Raw genomic sequence first — 18,947 nt, forward strand, 5'->3', positions numbered from 1 at the left:
CAAGCCGACAAAATCCCATCGCAGACCCATCCACACAACTGGTCGACAACGGATCTAATGCGGGCGTTCCATTTCAGTTGCCCAAGAGTGTTCTTTTCGCAGCTGATGCCAATAAATGGGCATAGTGAAGACGCATAATGAGAGGGAGTTCTATATTGTGAGGCTCGGTCACGCATACCTCACTGCCCATTCACACAACAATACTTCCGTTGCATAGCCACGCATAAGAGATTCAATCGGCAGGAAGCATGCACTGAGGAGACGATAAGCTAAACCAGCATCCACGACAGGCACATCTCAAGAGTGAGACAAAACTCGCATCGTTGACACACTATCAAGCTGCTTCAAAGGTTCAGAGAAGCTGACTTCTCGAGCTATCTCTGTCCGTAAGCGCTAACAACGGTTGTTCCACCCCGAGGACGCAAAGCTCGTTGATGACGCTTTCGTGGTTCTGCTGCACCAGCACGACGCAGCTTACAACATTGAGCCTATCACCAACTCACCTGTGTGCTCAGGTTGCCCACTGCCACAGAGCTGCTTAGAAAACACACCAAGCAAGAATTCCATCCATCACTATCCTCCCCACCCAAACTCTTGAATCCAAGGCAAAATGGCAGGCCTTGCAGTCCCCATTGGCCATACCGCAGCGCCCTTCGACCCAAACATATCCAACGGGACATGCTACTTTGCGCCCGGCCGGCCGCACACGGGGCCGTACATACCGTGCGGAATCGCAGGGCTTCCCGGTCCTGCGCTGAGTGGAGGAGCAGTTCAAGGAGAAAGAGCTGCTAGCAGTGTCGACGGCGGAGCAGGAGGAAACCCGGCACTGGCGTGTTGCGTCATGGGCGACTATTGCGAGTCGAGCCATGCTTGTTACAGTCCCGACAGTGAGTGCCGCTCCTTATTTCCCAGGATCGACCTTTCCCCGCCGCCGCTCCTTGTCGCCGACTTTTCTCGTAGGGGGTTTAGGAACTACTCAAAGAAGGTTTCACTAATACTTGGGTTCTCTACATTGACGCATTCGCAGCCGACAACGTCTACCTTGCAGGCTGTGCAGACCCCGAGTACAAGTCCACAGCGTGTCCATACAAGTCTGATGCCTTTGCCAGCCAGGAATGGGTTGGCATGGTCTGGTCGTGCGAGGCGTCCGAGCAGCATGGTGGCCGCGCAGATCAAGAAGAGGCACGGAACAAAACAAAAGAACCTGGCAGAAGCCTCGCCGACTCATTCCACGCCCCGAACATCACTCGTCGTGTTGCTCCGCGAGGCATGATGATGAAGGATCTCGGCCTGGCCAACATCTCCATCACCGAAGGCCATACCCCGAGCCATGCTGCTGCCGGGCATGCTTCCCCTGGCAATATCCTCGCCGACAGCGGTAACAGTGACGGGCTGATCGGCTGGTCGGGCTGCCCGCTCCCGCATCCCGACTCAGTTGTGCCCGAGCGCATGTACAACATGTGTGACCCATGCTTGCTGGAGCGGGACGCGCTATTCATGGACAAACGCTACCTTACCCGTGTGGCAAAGCTGCCGGACGGCATTGGCGGCGTCGTCGCGTGGGAGCCGGGCTTCGGCCCCGGCACGCCCGGTGGGTTTGGGGCCAGTGCTGGCGGATCGGAGGGAAGTTTGGCGCCTGCGCCGTCAGTTGGGCTGTCGGCGGGGACGACGACAATGAGCTCGTGTGTTTCGACTATGAGTAGCACTGGTGTTGTTGCTGGTGGTACTGATACAACGACAGCGAGGGATAGTCAAAGTGTAGTTCCGACCCTGACAGATGATGACTCTGCGACTGAGGCACATCCCGCGGCGAGCAGGACAAACATCATCGTCGGATCGACCAGCGCTGTGGTCATCGTCCTCCTGGCCGGCGCACTGGCATGGCTGCTCGTGAAGCGGCAGCAGCGCAAGAGACAGGAGCGGCGCGTCATCCGGGAGACCCATCTCGCGCTCGCAAGAAGCCCTTCACCTCCCCAGATATCCTCGCGTGCTCACAGTGCGGGAAGCATTCCTGCTCAGCATAATAACTTGGGCAGCGCGGATGGGACTTATCGTGGTCTCCCGAGCAGCAGATCCATGTCCCAGGTCACTGCGCGAGTGGGAACCTCGAGTCTTCTGCCATCCATGGACAGCACGTCACATGGTCGAGGAGCGGCACATCTGGGCCCGGCCGGCGATATACGACGATGGAGCACCGCCACAGACTTCACAGTCACTTCCAGCTCGTCGCGCACCGCCATGGAAGCGATTACGGCTCAGACGACGAACCAATCTTCCCAGACAGCCATCACGCCTGTCTCGGTGTGTTCTCCGACAGCTGCAACGCCAGGCATCAAGAGATATTCCACAGCATTGACAGCCGGTGATGCAGCGTTTGACGGCGATGCCGCTGACGATCGTGACTACTGCTTCCGCACCGCCACAAGACAAGACAGCATTCAGCTGGACGGCAGCACTCCTACAAGCAGACGTCTAAGCGCAGCCGGCGACCGGATCGTCGAGCTGGAGAACCACATTGACCGCAAGTTGCATGCCCAGGGTAGACGGGAACGGGAGCAACCTGGCGACGGGGTCCCGTTTGAGCTTTTGTCTCCAGAGGCTGTGTATGTCCCGCCGAGCATCGAAAGCGTGAGAGACGGATGTCCGCAGTACAGGGAGGAAGAACATGAGGAAGACGAAGGTGACGACGACGATGTTGATGAGGACAGCCGGTCGTTTTCCTCATACCAGGGCGGCACGATACAGCATATCCAGCAGCTTCGTATGCGGATCGTCGACCCGAACACTGCACGTGTGCTGATTCTGGGTAAGAACAATGAAGGCACAAACAAAATCGAGGGCAAGGACTCTGAGAAAGCCTGATTCTCGGGCATATGGTCAGAGCTAAGATGGAGGCGGGAGCGCAAGGAGAAGATAGCTTGATTAGTGATTGGGACATTTCGATGAGTTTCGGTTAGCGATGGACCAGATAGCAAGAATTGGATGGTCAAGGCATTGCGGCTGCATCAAGAGATGATCATGTAGGATTAAAACGAGTGTTTGGAAATAGTTCCGAAATGTCTCTTATGAGGGTTTTGCATCGCCTGAAGTCCGCGATATTGTGATATCCAGCGTGGCAGCCACCGATTACCTCTCAAGAAGAATGGTATTTACAAAGAGTGCACTCCCCACGCTTTCCACAACATCGCCAACCCGTTTCAAGTTGGACCTCTGTGAATTAGGCCATTCTCTGCTCGCGGAACCACAAGAATGCCCTGGTGCTGTTTGCCCAGCTTCGTGTGATGAGACACGACTATCATTGAATCGGTGAAGGAACCCAAGGCAGTTATCACGCTACCTTCGCTCCAAGATCCAAGCCTGGCGTCCGAAGGCTCATAGGTCCTGTCTGCTCGAGTGCACAGTGTATGTATACGCGCCCTTGCTCAGATCTTCCCCGGTACGTGGACGCAGAGAACATTATTCTGGGCCGTCACTCATAAGACTAGCCGGAGGAACTTCATAACGAAACCTGCCACACGCACATCATTTGCCCACATAGAGTCAACTGCCTTGCCTCGCCAAGACAAGTCCAACTAAGATAAAGGCATCTTGACCACCACCCGGTTGCATTTATTCTTTCCATGCGACAAACCACAAGCTTCTCGGAGAAAAACAAAGGAGCCCAGTCATTCCTCTCGCAACGGCAGCAACCACCTCAGCCCCAACGAGACCTGGGTTCGTCCACAATTCTACTCAGAAGCCTTGAAATTCCTGGCGAAGCTAAATATCCGTCTCATAGACCTTCTTTGCTCTCAAAATCAACTCAGGCTCTCTTTCCTTCCATCAAGTCGCGAAGAACTCTCAGAAACCCACACCGTCCTCACGACTACTTCATCACACGCGAGAACGATGTCCATCGTCAACGAGATCCTCGCATCCATGGCAGCCGCCCAGAAGCGCACCGCCTCCTCCAATCTAGGCAGCTCGACCGGCACGCTCCCCAGTTTCCCCAAGCCCGCCACCGTGGCCCCGGACTACTCCCTCCTCAACAATCTCACGATCGCCATCACCCTGGCCGACGGCACCGGGTACAACGACGTGCTCGACAACTTCATCGCCGCTGACAGCCCGGCCTTGCTCCTCGGCCCGCGCAAGGTTTCTCACTATGACTTCGACGCCCTCATGCTCAAGATGCAGGACTTCATTGGCAGTAGCGACAACGGCATGGACTACCTGCGCACCGAGTGCGGCCGCGACATCGTCAACGCGGGAGACTTCCGGTGCTGCCTGCTTTCCATCGCTACGGGCAAGCACCAGCGCGGCGTCGATGCTTGAGGCAACCCGTGCCTGAAGCTGCGGTATGTGCAGCATGTGTCTCCTCCACCTGACGAGGATCTACCACGGGGTGGTGGCAAGCAGGACGTCGAAGAACAGATGCGCAAAGAACTAGAAGCTATCCAGGCAAGACTTGAGAGAGCGGCAAAGCGCGGACCGTCTTCAACATCAGCTGGGATCAACAGCTGCAGTGGAGAAAGCTGGGAGTCACAGGTAAGCGGCTTCCTATTCTGCTTCATGCGTCGGATATGCAAACCGAGGCCAAGCACTTGTTCTCTATCGGTTTACTTCGTTTCTCCTTCTCACATACATCTTGCTGGATGAATCAACACTGACACTTGTTTTGATCCCTAAGACCACATCCAAGGAGGGACATTGTGCTACCAAGAACGACGACTTTGGCACTAGTCCACCGGGACGCTGGCCGTCGCCGCGATGTGCTGGATTCGTTCCTGCACAATATGGGCCTAAATCGCGGCATGCCAGCAACTTTCGGTACCCAGAGACTCCCCTCTCCTCGTCCACCGAGGACAACGACCGTCGAGAAGACCATCTCGTATACCCCACTGCTTCCCGCATCGGGACCCGCGAGCGCGACCCCAGCCTGGCCACAAGCAGCGGCGGCTTCTGGGCAACACCTGCGGACACGCCTGTGGACAGTTGGTGATGATGTAGGATCGGTGAATTTGTCGATTGTGCGCTTACCATCACAATAACCCTTGGCAATCAAGGAACGGCGGGCAATAGCGGCCTGTTTTGCGTTTCGACAGGAGTGGAATGGTGTACAGCAAGGCACCTTCGGCGGGGCGGGGCCTGAATACATGATCTTGAGGTGACATTTCGGGAGCTGCCTCCCTACTGCATGCTGCGCTGGGAAACATTCTGCAGTGCAAGCTGAGCAGGTTATGGCGACTTTACAGATACGTTGCGATGCCTTAGATGAAACAAACTGCCATGAGATTGATTCACAAAGCACAGTGACACTATATCCGCGTTGCCTATGGCTGCTAATACCTGCACCACTGGGTTTAAATACGTCCGAGGCGGAGTGGCGGCCTGAGAATCCCAAAGGCATCCCGAGAAGACACTACGTAAACGCTGCAGTTCGACTTGTGGCTATCAAGACTACTCCCGCCTGGATGCAATGCGCTCCAATACTCTGTGATGACCACAATACTCTGTGATTACCAACCGCAAAGCGCCCAAAGGCTTAAATGCCAAAAGTGCAAGGGCGCAGATGTGCATTGCCTTGTCAGCATATGCAGAGTGCTTGGGACAAGCCGCTCCCTACAAGGCTCTCCTCACCACCTCTGACCCTGCCGCGGTATAATAAAAACGTGGACAGAGTTCTCCATGACCATGAAATGCACGGAGACGACCATGGCGGGTGGTGGAGGTACGTTGCCGTCGGAATCGTCCACAGGTGCAAGATTTCGTTGGGCAGCTCGCCTCCCCTTGCAGCTGTCGGAGCCACCTGTACCATTCTCCCAGGAGTCGAGTTAGCTTTCTTGTTTTTCTTTCTTTTTTTCTCTTTTTTTTTCCTTGTATTTCTTTTGGGCAGGTTTTGTACGAAGACATGAAAGGCAGGATTCGGATGAGTCCTGCTTGCAATTCATGGTCAGATGGAAATGGCGGTATTTTAAGCATACGGGCGCCGCAAAGGCGATGAAGCGGGCAGGATGTAATTGAGTTGCTGCTCTCCAATGTTGTAAGTCGAGAAGCAGCGAACGGTGCACGCTGTTGTGAGCGCACCTGCGGGCCACCACCACGAGGTGTGCCGTTTTCGGCCGAGCCGACCAATTGTGACGCGGCCCGGCGGGTGGGGCGCACCTCGGACTGGCCTAGCTCCATTGGAAAGAAAGCTCGAGGGGGCTGTGTGGAGAGAGGGAAGGAGGGCCCGTTTGTGCCGTTGTGCCGAGCATGTCACTCACCATTTGCTAATGTGGACAAGACTCTACATCACGCAGAGTAAGAGGGAATGCGCCAGTGGTGGTCGTGGTGATGATGATGATGATCATCATCCTGTATACGTGACGGGACCTCGAACACTGGCATGCAAGTGGCAGCAACACGGTACCTGCTGTATTGCGTGCAGCACCAGGTTTATTAATAGCCGCGTCAACGTCTTGGTACCTCCACTCTCCCTGGGGCTAGCTGGGGGCATTTTCAGCCACCGGCCGGGGACCTCGTGCGGAGACGGGACAAGGCGCCCTGAATCATTCAAAAGATGATAGATGGGCGATATAGACTTGCTGAATGCCAATCGAGGGCAGATTTGGGGGGAAGGAGGCAATGAGGAGACCATGACGGCCAGTTCAGCGATTGCCCTGCTCGGATAGAACTGTCCTGTTCGTTGACTGCCCGGGGCTAGAAACGGGGCTAGTCTCCAGGAACACGGGAAGAACGCTCCAGATCTGCACGAGGCTTGCAGCGGACGTCGTCACCCAGAAGGGCTGTGTAGAGATCAGAGGGGTCTAGCGTGCACTAACAACCAGACCTCCTCCTCCTGAGCAACTGCTTCACCCCAGCTATCCACATCCCTTTTGCCGATCGAGTGTTTCGTGGTGCACGGCCATCCACGACCAAAACACTTACTTGGGTGGTTGACGTGCTTGTGCGTGCGCTGTTCCTGGTCATTGCCAAGAGAGACAGACCCCTGCTAGGCAGAACTGCTCCTGCGCCCCACGTCCCGTCCCTCTCCAACTGTTCAGTAGTGAGTGAGTGGCCTGCAACAGTGGACAATAAAGACAGGCGCCCCTCCTCCTCTCTCTCTCCACATGCGCATCCTGCTGCTGCTGCTGCCGTAGGGCTGGCTGTGTGACTACAACAACTTGCACCCACCTCGTCTGACACACACAACCACTGTCGACGTCGCGAACCCCTTTTACACCAACAATTGGGATCACCATCCCTTTATTCTCCCTCCCCAAGGAATCACACACACAGCGGGAGCGGGCTCACAATTACAATCACAGCCACCACCACCACAGCGTATACCCGCCACCATGGCCGACGTCGAGGAGCCAAAGTTCAACACCCTCGCAGAGCGCATCGCCGCCCTCAACCAGCAAAAGAACTTCACCGCACCGCCCCCCGTCACCAAGCGCCCTCCTCCCCCGCCCCCGCCCGCCGCAAAGACCAATGGCTCCTCCGCGGCCGTCACGGCAACAACACCAAAGCCATCACCAGTCGTGCCCTCCCGGCCCCAGAAACGAGAACCCCCTGCTCTCCCACAGCGTACAAACACGTCCTCCTCCGTGGCGTCTGTGACAAGCACATCCTCGACAAAGAATGGCACCGCGCCCCCAGCCCTCCCCGTACGATCCAATACTCTCCAGCCGTCTCCAGCCCTGCCGCCACGGCGGCCGTCGGGCCAGCTCTCGAATGGCGATCGCCGGGGCTCCAATGCCTCTGACGTCTCTCACATCTCGACCGTCTCAACATATTCGCTCGGCAGAGCCTCCACACATGCCAGCACCGTCTCCAACGATGCTCCCCAACCGAGACGGGGGCTCCCGCCAACGCTCGACCAGGCAAAACTGCCACCGCTGCCACCCTCTAGAAAAGAACGAGAGGCCGAGGCCGCACGGATAGCCGCCGAAAACTTCGAAAAAGACCCCCCTGCCCGGCCGAACGGGTCGCTCGTCTCCATCAAATCCGCGCCCATCCTGCCGGCGTCAAGACCAGGCCTACCACCGCGGTTGCCCTCACGCCCGGCCAAGTCGCCCACGCCAGCACAGGACAATGTACAGGATGCCGGCGGGCCACGCCGCCTGCCGCCCCCGGCTACATCCTTTGTGCGACCCAAGACGACATTCGAAAGCTCCCGGCCCCTCATGGCCCGCCCGAACGCTATGCCCGCGAGTGACGCGCCTCCACCACCGGTGCCTACAAGCTCACGACCCACGACGCAGCAGGTGGAAGCCGTGGCCGCCAAGGCTGCCGCCATGAAGGCCGCCACGTGCCTCGTCTGTCGCGACTTTTCTCGTCCGGACGCAGTGGCTGCCCAGTTCCCAAGCGACTCGCTCCCCCGACAAGACCCGATTGGGTACCTGGCCAATGTGCTGTGTGGTTCCTTCCCCTCCCAGACGGACAAGGCGCGCGCCATCTTCACGTGGTGTCACCACAACATTGCGTACGACGTCGAAGGATTCTTTGGCGGGTGCATCCAGCGGGGCACGCCAGAGGAGACCATCTTCCGCGGCAAGGGCGTCTGCTCAGGGTATGCCGATGTCTACAAGGCCATCGCCGACCGGGCGGGCCTCCAATGTTTGGTGGTTGGCGGCCACGGCAAAGGGTACGGCCACACCCCGCTCAAGGACGGCGAGCAGCCGCCCGCGGAGATGGACTCGAACCACGCCTGGAACGCCGTAGTCATCGACAACAATGAGTGGAAGCTGCTCGACTCGTGCTGGGGCGCCGGCAACGTCGGCAACCAGCAGTACACCAAGGCTTTCAAACCCGAAGAGTTCACGCGGACCAATGAGCAGTTTGGCCTCAAGCACTTCCCCCAGGACAGCGCGCACCACTTCCGCTCGGACGGCACGGTCCCGACCTGGCGCGAGTACATGCTGGGCCCGCTCGGTGCGGAGCCCGTGAGCTGGTATGGTATCGGCACGGGCGAGGGCATCTCCGAGTACACCCTGGAGCCTAAGCGGAAGCACATTTCCGTGTATAGCGGAGAGACGGTGCGGTTCCAGGTCTCCAAGGTCTGCGAGCACTACGACTTTGCGCGGAACGGCAAGGGAAAGCCGCTGCTCATGCTCATAGACATCCAAGGCGTTGATGGGCGCAAGGAAGACTATGTTCCGTTCCAGACGGACGGCTTCTGGTGGTGGGTTGACATCCCGGCGCGGGACCTGGGTGCCCCCGGGCAAAAGGTCGGGTTGCGGGCCCTGAGTGAGGTTGAAGGTAAGGACGCGCGCGGCGTCACCAAGGAGGAGTACTTTTCCAGGATCCACCACAAGAAGATGACGAAATGGATTTATTACTGCCAGTGGGAGCTGGTGTGAGCAGGACAGAGCATGGTTGGTGCGAAGGGGCAGGAATGGTTTGCTGGGCATGCACATATTACATCATAAGCGATGTTGGTTGGTAATTTATAATGAGATATATGATTGTCATGATGGCATGGCGTTGCGTCTTTCCTTCTATTTTCTTTTTTTGCGTGACCAACATGACGCTGGGTCAGAGAGTAGAAAGTCTCGTTATGGAAGGTTTGCTTTTCCGCCAACTTGTTTGTTCTCGCCCCATCCCCTCCCGGCAGTAGCTGTTGGCTCGACATGCTCGGAGTCCGCTCTCTTTGTTCGTGTCGTAAGCTGCTGGTGGAGGGGCTTTTTGGCAACAAAGAAACCACGGCGCGCGCGCAGGAGGGTTTCACTTTGTTTGACTCCTTCCATGCGATGTGAGAGCTCTGGTGTCTTTGTCTCGACAGTCCACACACACACACACACACACACACACACACACACACACACACACACAAACATACGTGGCAAGCTGAGCCTGTGTGCAGGCGCATGATGATTAAAATGGCACACACGCACGGCATTGCAGAAGGCATAACTTCGAGGGAGACGACAGTGGAAAGACGATTGCCCCTTTGCTCACCGCCGTATATTGGTGACATCGGCGACACTTAACAGACTCTGACGAAATCGACGACGAAATCGACTCTGACTCTGACTCTGACGACTCTGACGACTCTGACGACTCTGACGACTCTGACGACTCTGACGACTCTGACGACTCTGACGACTCTGACGACTCTGACGACTCTGACGACGACGACAGCGACAGCAGCAGCAATGGCAGAGGAAACGGCGGGAGAAGCACAGACGATGAGGATAAACACAAAGTCCAAGGCCAAGGTCGAGGCCAAGACACAGGCACAGACGTGCATATACGTCCCGCGGCTCTGCGCGGATCCGCACTGCGGCGCGCTCGCGCTCGAGGTATCTGTGCACCGGCCGTGTGCTGGTGGTACTCTTGGTGCTACTGCTACTGCTACTGCTACCCGTGCTTCTTCTGCTACTCGTAGTGGTAAGGGCCGCCGCAGTGGTACTTCCGCCGGGAAACGCTGCTCTGGAGGTTGCATCCACCACGGCCACGGCCGCGGCGGCCGGCAGCAGCAGCAGCAGCAGCACGGGCAAACATGCCACGACGCGCTGATGTGTACTCTCCGACGCAAGGACCGCCTGGAACACCCTTCTTCCTCTTCTACTTCGTCGTCGTCTTCTTCTCCCAGAAGAGGCGGTGGTGGCGGTGGCGGTCCCAGAATGATGACGCCCGAATACTCGACTCGGCTCATAAACGCCAGCCTGCCGGGCCCGCTGGCGAGCTTCTCCAGCCCCTTGTTCCCCTGCGCGGCGGTGGGCGTCAAGAAGTGGGAGCGGCACGGGTTGGGGCAGATGGGCGGTGGTGGCGGCGGCAGCGGCGGGACGAGGTTTGGTGATGCGCAGGGGCGGGCTTGTCGCGGGTTTGGGACTGTGTGGTGGGAGTTTCATGGTGGTGAGGAGGGTGGTGATGATGATGATGATGGTGGAGCTCTCGGCCGAGGCATCGCTTTCAAGGGGGAGGAGGAGCAGCAGGAGGAAGAAGTGGCAAGTGACGATGCAGAGGACGAAGTGGGCATTGACAAGGACCAAGACAAGCACGAAGACAAGGGCACGACGAGGAAGACGGCGAACCAGCACCCCATGACCAAGAGCGGAAAGACGACGGGCCATTTCCTCCGCAGGTCAAACTGCGCAAACTCCGGAGGTCCAGAAGGGCTGCTCTTCTGTGCAGAGCATCTGCACAGGCAGTATCCGGACCTGTCGGGCAAGGAGCTGCAGAGGATCAAGGAGGTATGGGGGGCCTTGAGCCAGACACGGCCTCAAGGTGAGTACGATGCGGTGTATCAGGCGAGCAAATTTACAGGTCCTGTCGAAGGAAGGGCGACTGGTCAGGCCAGAGAGTCCGAGAAGTGGCGCTGTAGGATAGGGGCCAAGCAGCCGCAGTACTGGACGGCCTTGATGGGAAGAGGACTCGCTTTGTGAATAAAAGGCATCACAGTGGCACTTCGCTCGTGGTGTAAGGCAAAACGAACAGCCTTTAATTTTCGCACTCGTGAAACTAGAAGACCTCCAGAGAAAGATAAAGAAATATTGAGGCAAAAGCAGAAACTGGACTTGAGCTCAACATTGGTGCCCGGCTCCTGAAGTCCTGTCCACGACGTAAAACCATGAGTGAGTCTCGGCAAGACACGTCCCGTCGCAATAACATCCCCAGAAACCCGCCACCTGACGCAGCCCCGCGGCAAAAACAGACCAAGGCTTAGCGGCACCTGCAGCGGATGCTCGGGCCCTACCATGAGTCGCTGGAGGAGCTGTCGCTGTACACATCAGGGCTGATGCTGCGAGTCGGGCTCGGGTAGCGTCGGCGCTGGGTGGGCGTCGGTGACCACTCGCCAGGCGTGCCAGGCCGTGCGTAATATCTCTCAGAAACATCATCTGGCTCCTCGGCTACGACAATTCGAGGCCTAGAAATATTGGCCGTGTATGCGCCGGGGTTGCCCGAGGGGCTGCCCGACGGACCGCCTGAGTAGCTGCCCAGATAGCGCGAACCGCTGGCGCTCAAGCTGGAATGTAAGCCAGGCGGAGCACTGAAGCTGCTCGCTCGACTTCGTGCAGAAGATCGGTAAGAGGGAACATAGTCGCCGTAGGAGCTGGAATCTCTGCTCGAGTACATCGGCGGGTCTCGCGAAGACTGGCTCGAGGAAGAGGACTGTCTTCCCCGTCCGGATCTGCTGGGATAGGCCTAGAACTGCAGTTAGTACGGAATATGTGTCCAGGTCGAACATCAACGGCAATCTTACATTGTAGCGCTCAATTCTGGTCGTGGTCCAGAATCCACCTGACGCATCAGGGGCACGGCCACTGCTCCTAGATGAACCGCTGCCGTAATTGGAATATCGCACAGTTCCAGAGCTTGAGCCACTTGATCGCGATCGCTCATCCGCAGTGTCGTACTCGTAGTCCCTGGTATCGTAGCTGGACCTTGATGGCGTGTAGATAGAGGTCCCAGCATAGCCACTGCTGTCGTCGGTGTAGGATGGTCGAGAGCGTCCGGACCGATAGCTTCCTCCGCCACTGGAGCTATGGCTCCACGAAGGCAGACCAGCTGGGCCTCCTAGTGTGCTGCCCATCTGCAGTTCGCGCAGGCGAGCCCTCATTGCCTCAAGGTTTTCCTCGTCGCGGCTTGTCCATCGTCTGAAATCACTCTCGGGAGGGCTGGGTACGCTCGGTGGCACATGGCGAGACGAGGACCCGGAGCTTGAGGACGAGTATTCATAACGAGATCGAGACCTGTGGCGCCTTGTCATGGCTGTGAGACGCACGGTTCCGAGGGAACTTCTCGTTTCACAGAGGTTTTGTGGATAGTTAGCGATACGACGTCAGATCTGGCAGTGAGCGTCTAGAGCTGTGGTTGTCTTGGTGACTCTTCAAGGATCAGATCAAGGCAGTGGGTGCTCTGATGACGACGACGAAGCTTGTGTTGCAAGATATCTCATATGGCTGGTCGAATCAAGTCGCTTTTGTGAACAGATAGCTGAGGGATGTCTTATGACGTCTGCGTTTGAGATTAACCACGGCCTCGGTGTAGAAGACAACTCTTATGTTCGCCACGTTGATTCATAGTGCCTGGCCAACATCAATGCTTGTCAATGCCTGAGGCCGTGGTGAAACTCGGCCTTTCCGTATCATCAATCTCAGGAATAGCAAAACGACGGACGCGCTCGCATATCTGGCTGAAAGAACCCTTCAATAGCGTGGCTGAAATGGCGAGGTGGAATATGAGAAGGAACGCAGGGTGGAGCATCATTGTGTGGTCGGGACCAGCTCGTCAGAAGCACTCATTGATGGAAGACGGCCTCGCTGTGGACTGGCAGCATTCATGCTGTATTGTGAATTCCGAGGCCTTGCTAAAACGATTGACCGACTTCGCCCGCTGTTCTGAGAGTGTTGAAACGGCTTGCTTGCTTCACGGAATGACTTGTGTGGCACGCGACACGCTTTGACGGCGGAGAAATGTTCCGTGCTTGGCAGGCACAACCAGGCAGCGCAGCACCAGGCACCCGCTCCGGCAACGCCAGCGACAGGCTCCCAAACCAGCACAATCTCCAGCTTGCCACCGACCTTAACAGCACAAACAAGAGCAGCCGGGCCAAACAAGGAGCGAGCAGCCGTTGCCACAGCGACTCGGTCTCCCATGAGCGACGTCCGATATGGTGTAAAGGCTAGCATCGGGGATTCTCACTCCCCGGATCAGGGTTCGATTCCCTGTATCGGAGCACCTTCCTTTTTGCAACCGCACATGCATGCAGTGGCGTGTACACGCATCCCGGTGCACGGAGACTTCCCCGCCACCAAAACCTGCCCATGAAGCACTTCCAACCAATCAAGCACAAGGGCAAATGTGGTCTCTTGCTTGAAATCGGGTCAATTCGATGCTGGATGGTGGTAGAAACGCTAAGTATACAGAGTGGTTGTCATAGATCGCTGAGGACATGTCGCACGAGGATAAAGCGTGTTCGCCGTAGGGCGCTCAAGCGCTGCTGCGAATTGACGGCTCCTGCGCCGTGCTTCGTCTAAAGCTGCCTGCTTCCATCCTACAAGTGGTTTATCGTGGGCTCATACATGGCAGAAAACATGTTCTAGGGCTCTGAGAGGGCTGTGTTGAACACAAGTCCGAACAGGCGCAGATGGCGGCGGGCATTACATAAAGCGACCACGCACTACATCATTGAGCAGTGGTCAGCATCAAGCCAGTGCAAACAACAAACAATCATTTTCGCTCGCGCTGGGGAAAAGGCCTGCAAACACTTACTGACGAGGCGCCGCCACACTTCCTCCTCGTCCTCGCCATGGCTGGTCGTGGTCGCTGTCGGCGACACTGTCGGCTTCTCCACAGGGTCGGGGTTCTCGCACAGCTCGAACCAGTCCTGAGCCATGGATTCCCCTCCGTCAAAGCCGAGGTTGAGCAGCGTTTCGGTCGGAATGGGGTCGAACCTGGGTCACATTAGTTTCGCGAAAAGGCCAAGGTCATGGAGAGAGGACTCGCGCGTACCAATGCGATATCTCCATGCTGCCAATGTCAAAGGTTGCAGGAGTATATCCGGTACTGGTTGAGCGGCTGTCATTTCTGGACATGGCCGCCGGCTCGGAACTCGCCACGTTCCGTCTGCTGTTGGGAGGATCGAGATAGCTGGAGGGATCAACCTCTTTCCAGCTGTTGGTTTCAGCCTGTACATACTTGCTCGGCGTTTCCGTCCTCGTGGCGCTTTGTGAGCTGACTTCCGGCGAATAGCTGCTGATTGACGCAGTCTCTGCTGCTGGCCTGGCGGAAACTTGGATCTTTCTCCTTCCGATGTCATCGCTCTGATAATAGATGTCCCCGGGGTTCTGTGGCGCACCGTGAGGGCCAGAGGCTCTAGACGGGTCCGTGAGCAGTCCTCCGTTCCGCTGACTTGACTGGCCATTCTCGTATGCCTGGAGCCGCTCTGCTGGTACGATTGCAAATTTCTGCTCTGGAGGCGGGATTTGCAGATCTTCCGAGTCACCACTCTGCAGGAACCTGCCTATCCGGCTCTCGTTGAAGTAGTTCACAAGCTCAGTCTGGTTGTCGTTGTTCTTGATGAACTTGGCGTTGGGCACTCCGGTGTCCCCGTACGTGCCGTCGCGGAGGAGCTGGAGGACGAGATCCTCAATCTCTGGCCGGGCCTTGAGGACTACACTCCAGAGGCGCTCTCCGTTCTGGCTCGTGTAGCCGACGCGCGGACCTCTCTTGCGGATGGGCCGGTCGTAGGTGCACTCTGTGCCCGCGCGCTCGCAGACGCTGCACTTTGGCAGCGAGTTGTCGCAGGGCTGGTGCTGCGAGTTGCAGCGGTCGCAGGCGCGGGTGGCCTTGCGCTTCTTTGACGCTCGCTTGTCGTCATCGTCGCCCTCGCCATCACTCATGGCCCCTGGACGCGCGCGGCGGGAGGCGCCTGTGGTCCTCGCTCCGCGCCCACGGGTGTGCTGCAGGTCGTTCCCTTAGTGAAAGCTCGTGCAGCACTGCCTCAGCCGCGATTGCGATGGAGCAGCCAATGCCATGCGGTCGTGTGTCAGGCCGGTCAGACAGTCAATTCATCTAGACGTTGAGGCACTAGGCGTGGTGTGTGACGGAGGGAGAGTGTGAGAAGCCGCCGACATGTCTGGGAGGCGACGGCCTGTACTGGGATGTCGTCGTCCGTGGTCGACGCGACAATGCGACTTGCACACGCACGCACGGAGGCCAAGGGAGCGAGGTTGCGCACCGGCCCCTCAAGTCGGTCCCAGCTGCCGGAGCTGTGGCTGTCTGCAGCGGAGGGCTGTGGGGGGCCTATGGGGCCCTGTGGCTGGAAACGTGGCTCGTGGGGTCCACCACTGCAGTCAAGATGCAGCTTCCCCCACCCCGCGCCTCGCAGCGCTACGGCACTGCCGCCCGGACTGCCGACGTCGGGCGACGGGGTCGAATGGTCCCGGGGTGTGTAAACATTCATCCTGCGGGCAGGCGCCTCGACAGCATCACGTTTGCTTCTCTTTTGCCAGACGCACCCGACGGTCACGCGACACCAGGCACACACAAGCATCGTGCCTCGCCTCCGCCTGCAGTACAGCAGTGGCACCGCATCTGTCGCCATGCGTCGAGCACTCTGCCTTTTCCTCGAATGCCGGCTGCTCTCGCCTAGGTCGACATCGTAGCGCGCCCTGCTGTGACCCAAAGTGTGCTTACAGCCATCATCGCCCTGGGAGCAGATTGTCGCCGCCAGGGACAAGTAATCCCCCGAGTCCAACGCAAAAGCAGCGACATCATGACCACATCCATGGTAACCACCCAGCACTCAGGCTTCTCGCTGGAACTACCGCGGAGAGCCCCCAAGCTGTCCCGCTCCGATGCGTCAATCATCTTGGTTGGGTGCCGAGGTGCTGGCAAGCGCACCCTCGGCTTCATCGCGGCCAAGCACCTTGGCCGAAGACTCTTGACGGAGGAGCAGTTTTTTGAGCAGATCACGGGCTACAGCCGGGCCAGCTTCCTGCAGCAGAGAGGGCGGGAGGCGTTTGAGCGTCAGATGGCCGTGGTCTTGGCAGGGGTCATATCGACAAACCGCACAAACTGCGTCATAGAGTGCGGCACCGCGCTCCTGTCGCCAGAAACGGAAGATGTCATCCGCCGCCTGGCTGACACGAATCCAGTCATTTACATCCAGCGCGACAAGCTGGAACTGCAGAAGCTTCTTGGCTTGCCGCCGTCGGAGCTGGAGCGGTTCCTACTAAACGACCAGAGGCATCGCAACATCAGCAATCTGGAGTACTTCAACGTGTCGGATCTGGGAGGCGAGGATCACAACGCTTCGCTGCCCGCAGTGCGCTCGAGTTTGATGAGCGCGGCCAGACTTGTGAAAGCAAGAAAGGACTTTACAGCCTTCCTTGATCTGATTCTCGGCCAGGGACTCGCCCGATCATGGACCGAGAATCCCTTCTCAATCGACGCGGTGCCGTTGGAATACCGAGCGCACTCGTTTGTGCTGCACCTTCGGCTATCCTCTCTTCTCAGCTTCAAGCATGACCTGTCTGTCCTGGAAGCAAGCGCAGAAGCAGTGGAGTTCATTGTTGACACGTGGCCCGACAACATGCTAGACATCATCACGGAGCAGGTGGCATTGATAAGAAGGAAACTCGACCTGCCCATTATTTTCAATGTGGAAGAGTATCCTCGTGAGGAACGGCGGCGATCACAAGAGGAATGTGATGTGGTTGACCTCCAGCTTCTTCTCCATGGTCTTCGCCTCGGTGTCGAATATGTCAGCCTGGACCTCAAGAGGAATGAGAACATCATATATCAAGTCTTGACTCGGCGGAACCGGACGCGGATCATCGGACATTACACCTTTCGCGGATTTGGCCTGAAACTCTGGGACGACCCGTCATATTTGGATTGTTATTTGAAGGCACAAGAGCTGGGATGCCACATTGTCCGCATCTTGAGGTTTTGCATGGGGGATAGACCCGACGAGAGCCGCGAGGCTTTCATCAGGAGCGTACGCAGTCTGCCAGATCCAAAGCCACCGCTCGTGGCCTATGACTTCTCCGTGTTTGGATCCTCGATACCGAAACTAAGCGCCAACCTCAACCCTGTCACTCACGAGCTGCTCGTCAACTCTCCCTCGGAATGGGTGACGGGCGTCAACACAGGCCGCGGCGCTCTCAGAGTGGCGTTCCGCAACGGGACGCTCAAGGCGCTGCATTTCTACACCCTCGGCTCAAAAGTACACTACTCTGTCACGCCTTCCATGCAAAGGGCCGCGTTCGAGCACTACATGATGGCACACACCTTTGACGCTAAGCAGTGCAGGACGGTCGACGAGGTGAATCGTGTCTTCGCCGAGGACGACTTTGGCGGCGCGTCCGTGGCCCCGCCCTTCAAGCTCGACATCATGCCACACATCGCGCACCTGAGCTCGCACGCGACGGCCATCGGCGCGGTGAACCTAGTCCTCCCGCTGCGCGGGGAGACATCCTCGATCCTGGACCACGCCAATGCGCGCAACACGGGCGGCGTCACCCGGAGCCTGTACGGCGACAACACAGACTGGAGCTCCATCGTCAACTGTCTGCGCCGCGCCATCAGCCCGCGCAACTCGATCCAGCGGACGCGCACGACCGCGCTGGTCATCGGCGCCGGCGGCATGGCCCGCGCCGCGATCTACGCCCTCACAAAGCTCGGCTGCCGCAACATATTCATCTACAACCGCACGCGGGCGCGCGCCGACGCCGTGGCGACGCACTTCAACCACTTTGCCGCGCAGCACAACCTGTACCTGAGCGGCAACGGCCTCGGCCAGTCGCAGCACGTGCCTATCTGCCACGTCCTCGACTCGGTCAACCAGCCGTGGCCGGAGGGATACCAGCAGCCGACCATGATCCTGTCGTGTATCCCCGCGGACGGGGCCGACGAGGCGCCGACGGTCGACTTCCGCATGCCGCCGCAGTGGCTGCGTAGCTCGACCGGCGGTGTTGTTGTCGAGGTTAGTCTTTTCTTTCTCTCTCTCTTTTCTTGTCCTTTCTGGTTGTTTTGCGTGGTTTTTCCCCACATCGAACTCCATGTTCTCACCCCCTTCTTTCTACCCACTGTGAGGGTACACGACCAATTAGCACATGAACGAACAAGAGAAAAACAAAAGCTGATCATTACCTCCTACGCGAAACAAAACAGCTGGCCTACGAGCCTCTAATCACCCCGCTGGTCAAGATGATCCGCCGCATGCGCGACGAGGCAGCTACCACCGCCACAAGCACCAGCACCAGCAACAGCAACAGCGGCACACCCTTAGCACACACCCCTAACACACACACGAGCAACGGCAACAACACCAACAACAACAACAACTCGCTGTGGGTGATAGTCGACGGCCTCGAGGTGGTCGGGGAGATGGCGGTCGAGGCGTTTGAGCTCATGACGGGCCGCAAGGCCCCGAGGAACCTCATGACGCGCGTGTGTAATGAGACTTGGGAGAGGCAGAGCTTGCCGTTCCAGCCGCAGCGGTAGCTGGCAGCCTCTCATGCACACAT

At 57.9% G+C, this 18,947-nt stretch overlaps 6 protein-coding genes and 1 non-coding gene across 7 annotated transcripts; 5 read left to right on the plus strand and 2 right to left on the minus strand.

Annotated features, from left to right (window-relative positions):
- Positions 1-610: 610 nt before the first annotated feature.
- B0I36DRAFT_347445 (uncharacterized protein) lies at positions 611-2,862 on the plus strand (the record flags this gene model as incomplete). Its single annotated transcript, XM_046156570.1, has 2 exons — positions 611-887; positions 1,028-2,862. 2 exons carry the CDS (start codon positions 611-613, stop codon positions 2,860-2,862), a joined length of 2,112 nt encoding a protein of 703 aa, XP_046015801.1.
- A 4,241-nt stretch (positions 2,863-7,103) lies between these two features.
- Positions 7,104-9,526, plus strand: B0I36DRAFT_318938 (uncharacterized protein). Its single transcript, XM_046153349.1, has one exon. It carries the CDS (start codon positions 7,320-7,322, stop codon positions 9,324-9,326), a length of 2,007 nt encoding a protein of 668 aa, XP_046015802.1. The 5' UTR covers positions 7,104-7,319; the 3' UTR covers positions 9,327-9,526.
- Positions 9,527-10,121: 595 nt separating this feature from the next.
- B0I36DRAFT_361043 (uncharacterized protein) lies at positions 10,122-11,354 on the plus strand (the record flags this gene model as incomplete). Its single annotated transcript, XM_046158424.1, has 1 exon — positions 10,122-11,354. The coding sequence occupies one exon, from the start codon at positions 10,122-10,124 to the stop codon at positions 11,352-11,354; it is 1,233 nt and encodes a 410-aa protein (XP_046015803.1).
- Positions 11,355-11,661: 307 nt separating this feature from the next.
- B0I36DRAFT_347448 (uncharacterized protein) lies at positions 11,662-12,679 on the minus strand (the record flags this gene model as incomplete). The annotated part of the gene is made up of 2 exons (XM_046156571.1): positions 11,662-12,114; positions 12,173-12,679. 2 exons carry the CDS (start codon positions 12,677-12,679, stop codon positions 11,662-11,664), a joined length of 960 nt encoding a protein of 319 aa, XP_046015804.1.
- Positions 12,680-13,576: 897 nt separating this feature from the next.
- Positions 13,577-13,648, plus strand: B0I36DRAFT_t55. The gene has a single exon. It is a non-coding gene; the product is annotated as a tRNA-Glu (tRNA).
- Positions 13,649-13,836: 188 nt separating this feature from the next.
- Positions 13,837-15,407, minus strand: B0I36DRAFT_95972 (uncharacterized protein). The gene is made up of 3 exons (XM_046163651.1): positions 14,419-15,407; positions 14,185-14,366; positions 13,837-14,092 (listed from the first exon to the last, which is right to left on the minus strand). Exons 1-3 carry the CDS (start codon positions 15,312-15,314, stop codon positions 14,073-14,075), a joined length of 1,098 nt encoding a protein of 365 aa, XP_046015805.1. The 5' UTR covers positions 15,315-15,407; the 3' UTR covers positions 13,837-14,072.
- A 794-nt stretch (positions 15,408-16,201) lies between these two features.
- On the plus strand, positions 16,202-18,924 carry B0I36DRAFT_240212 (type I 3-dehydroquinase-domain-containing protein; the record flags this gene model as incomplete). The annotated part of the gene is made up of 2 exons (XM_046149746.1): positions 16,202-18,403; positions 18,592-18,924. The coding sequence occupies 2 exons, from the start codon at positions 16,202-16,204 to the stop codon at positions 18,922-18,924; spliced, it is 2,535 nt and encodes an 844-aa protein (XP_046015806.1).
- Positions 18,925-18,947: the final 23 nt, after the last annotated feature.

This window comes from Microdochium trichocladiopsis, assembly GCF_020744255.1.
Source record: "Microdochium trichocladiopsis strain MPI-CAGE-CH-0230 chromosome Unknown B0I36scaffold_3, whole genome shotgun sequence".
In the NCBI taxonomy this organism is placed as follows: Eukaryota; Fungi; Ascomycota; class Sordariomycetes; order Xylariales; family Microdochiaceae; genus Microdochium; species Microdochium trichocladiopsis.

Excerpts from the sequence above, each read along its gene's own strand:
- B0I36DRAFT_95972 (XM_046163651.1), bottom strand. The coding sequence starts at position 15,314 with ATGAGTGATGGCGAGGGCGACGATGACGACAAGCGAGCGTCAAAGAAG. Across the intron at positions 14,367-14,418 it reads GAGATATCGCATTGGTACGC|GTTCGACCCCATTCCGACCG; the intron begins GCGAGTCCTCTC and ends AATGTGACCCAG. Across the intron at positions 14,093-14,184 it reads AGTGTGGCGGCGCCTCGTCA|TGCGTGGTCGCTTTATGTAA; the intron begins GTAAGTGTTTGC and ends TCAATGATGTAG.
- B0I36DRAFT_318938 (XM_046153349.1), top strand. The coding sequence starts at position 7,320 with ATGGCCGACGTCGAGGAGCCAAAGTTCAACACCCTCGCAGAGCGCATC.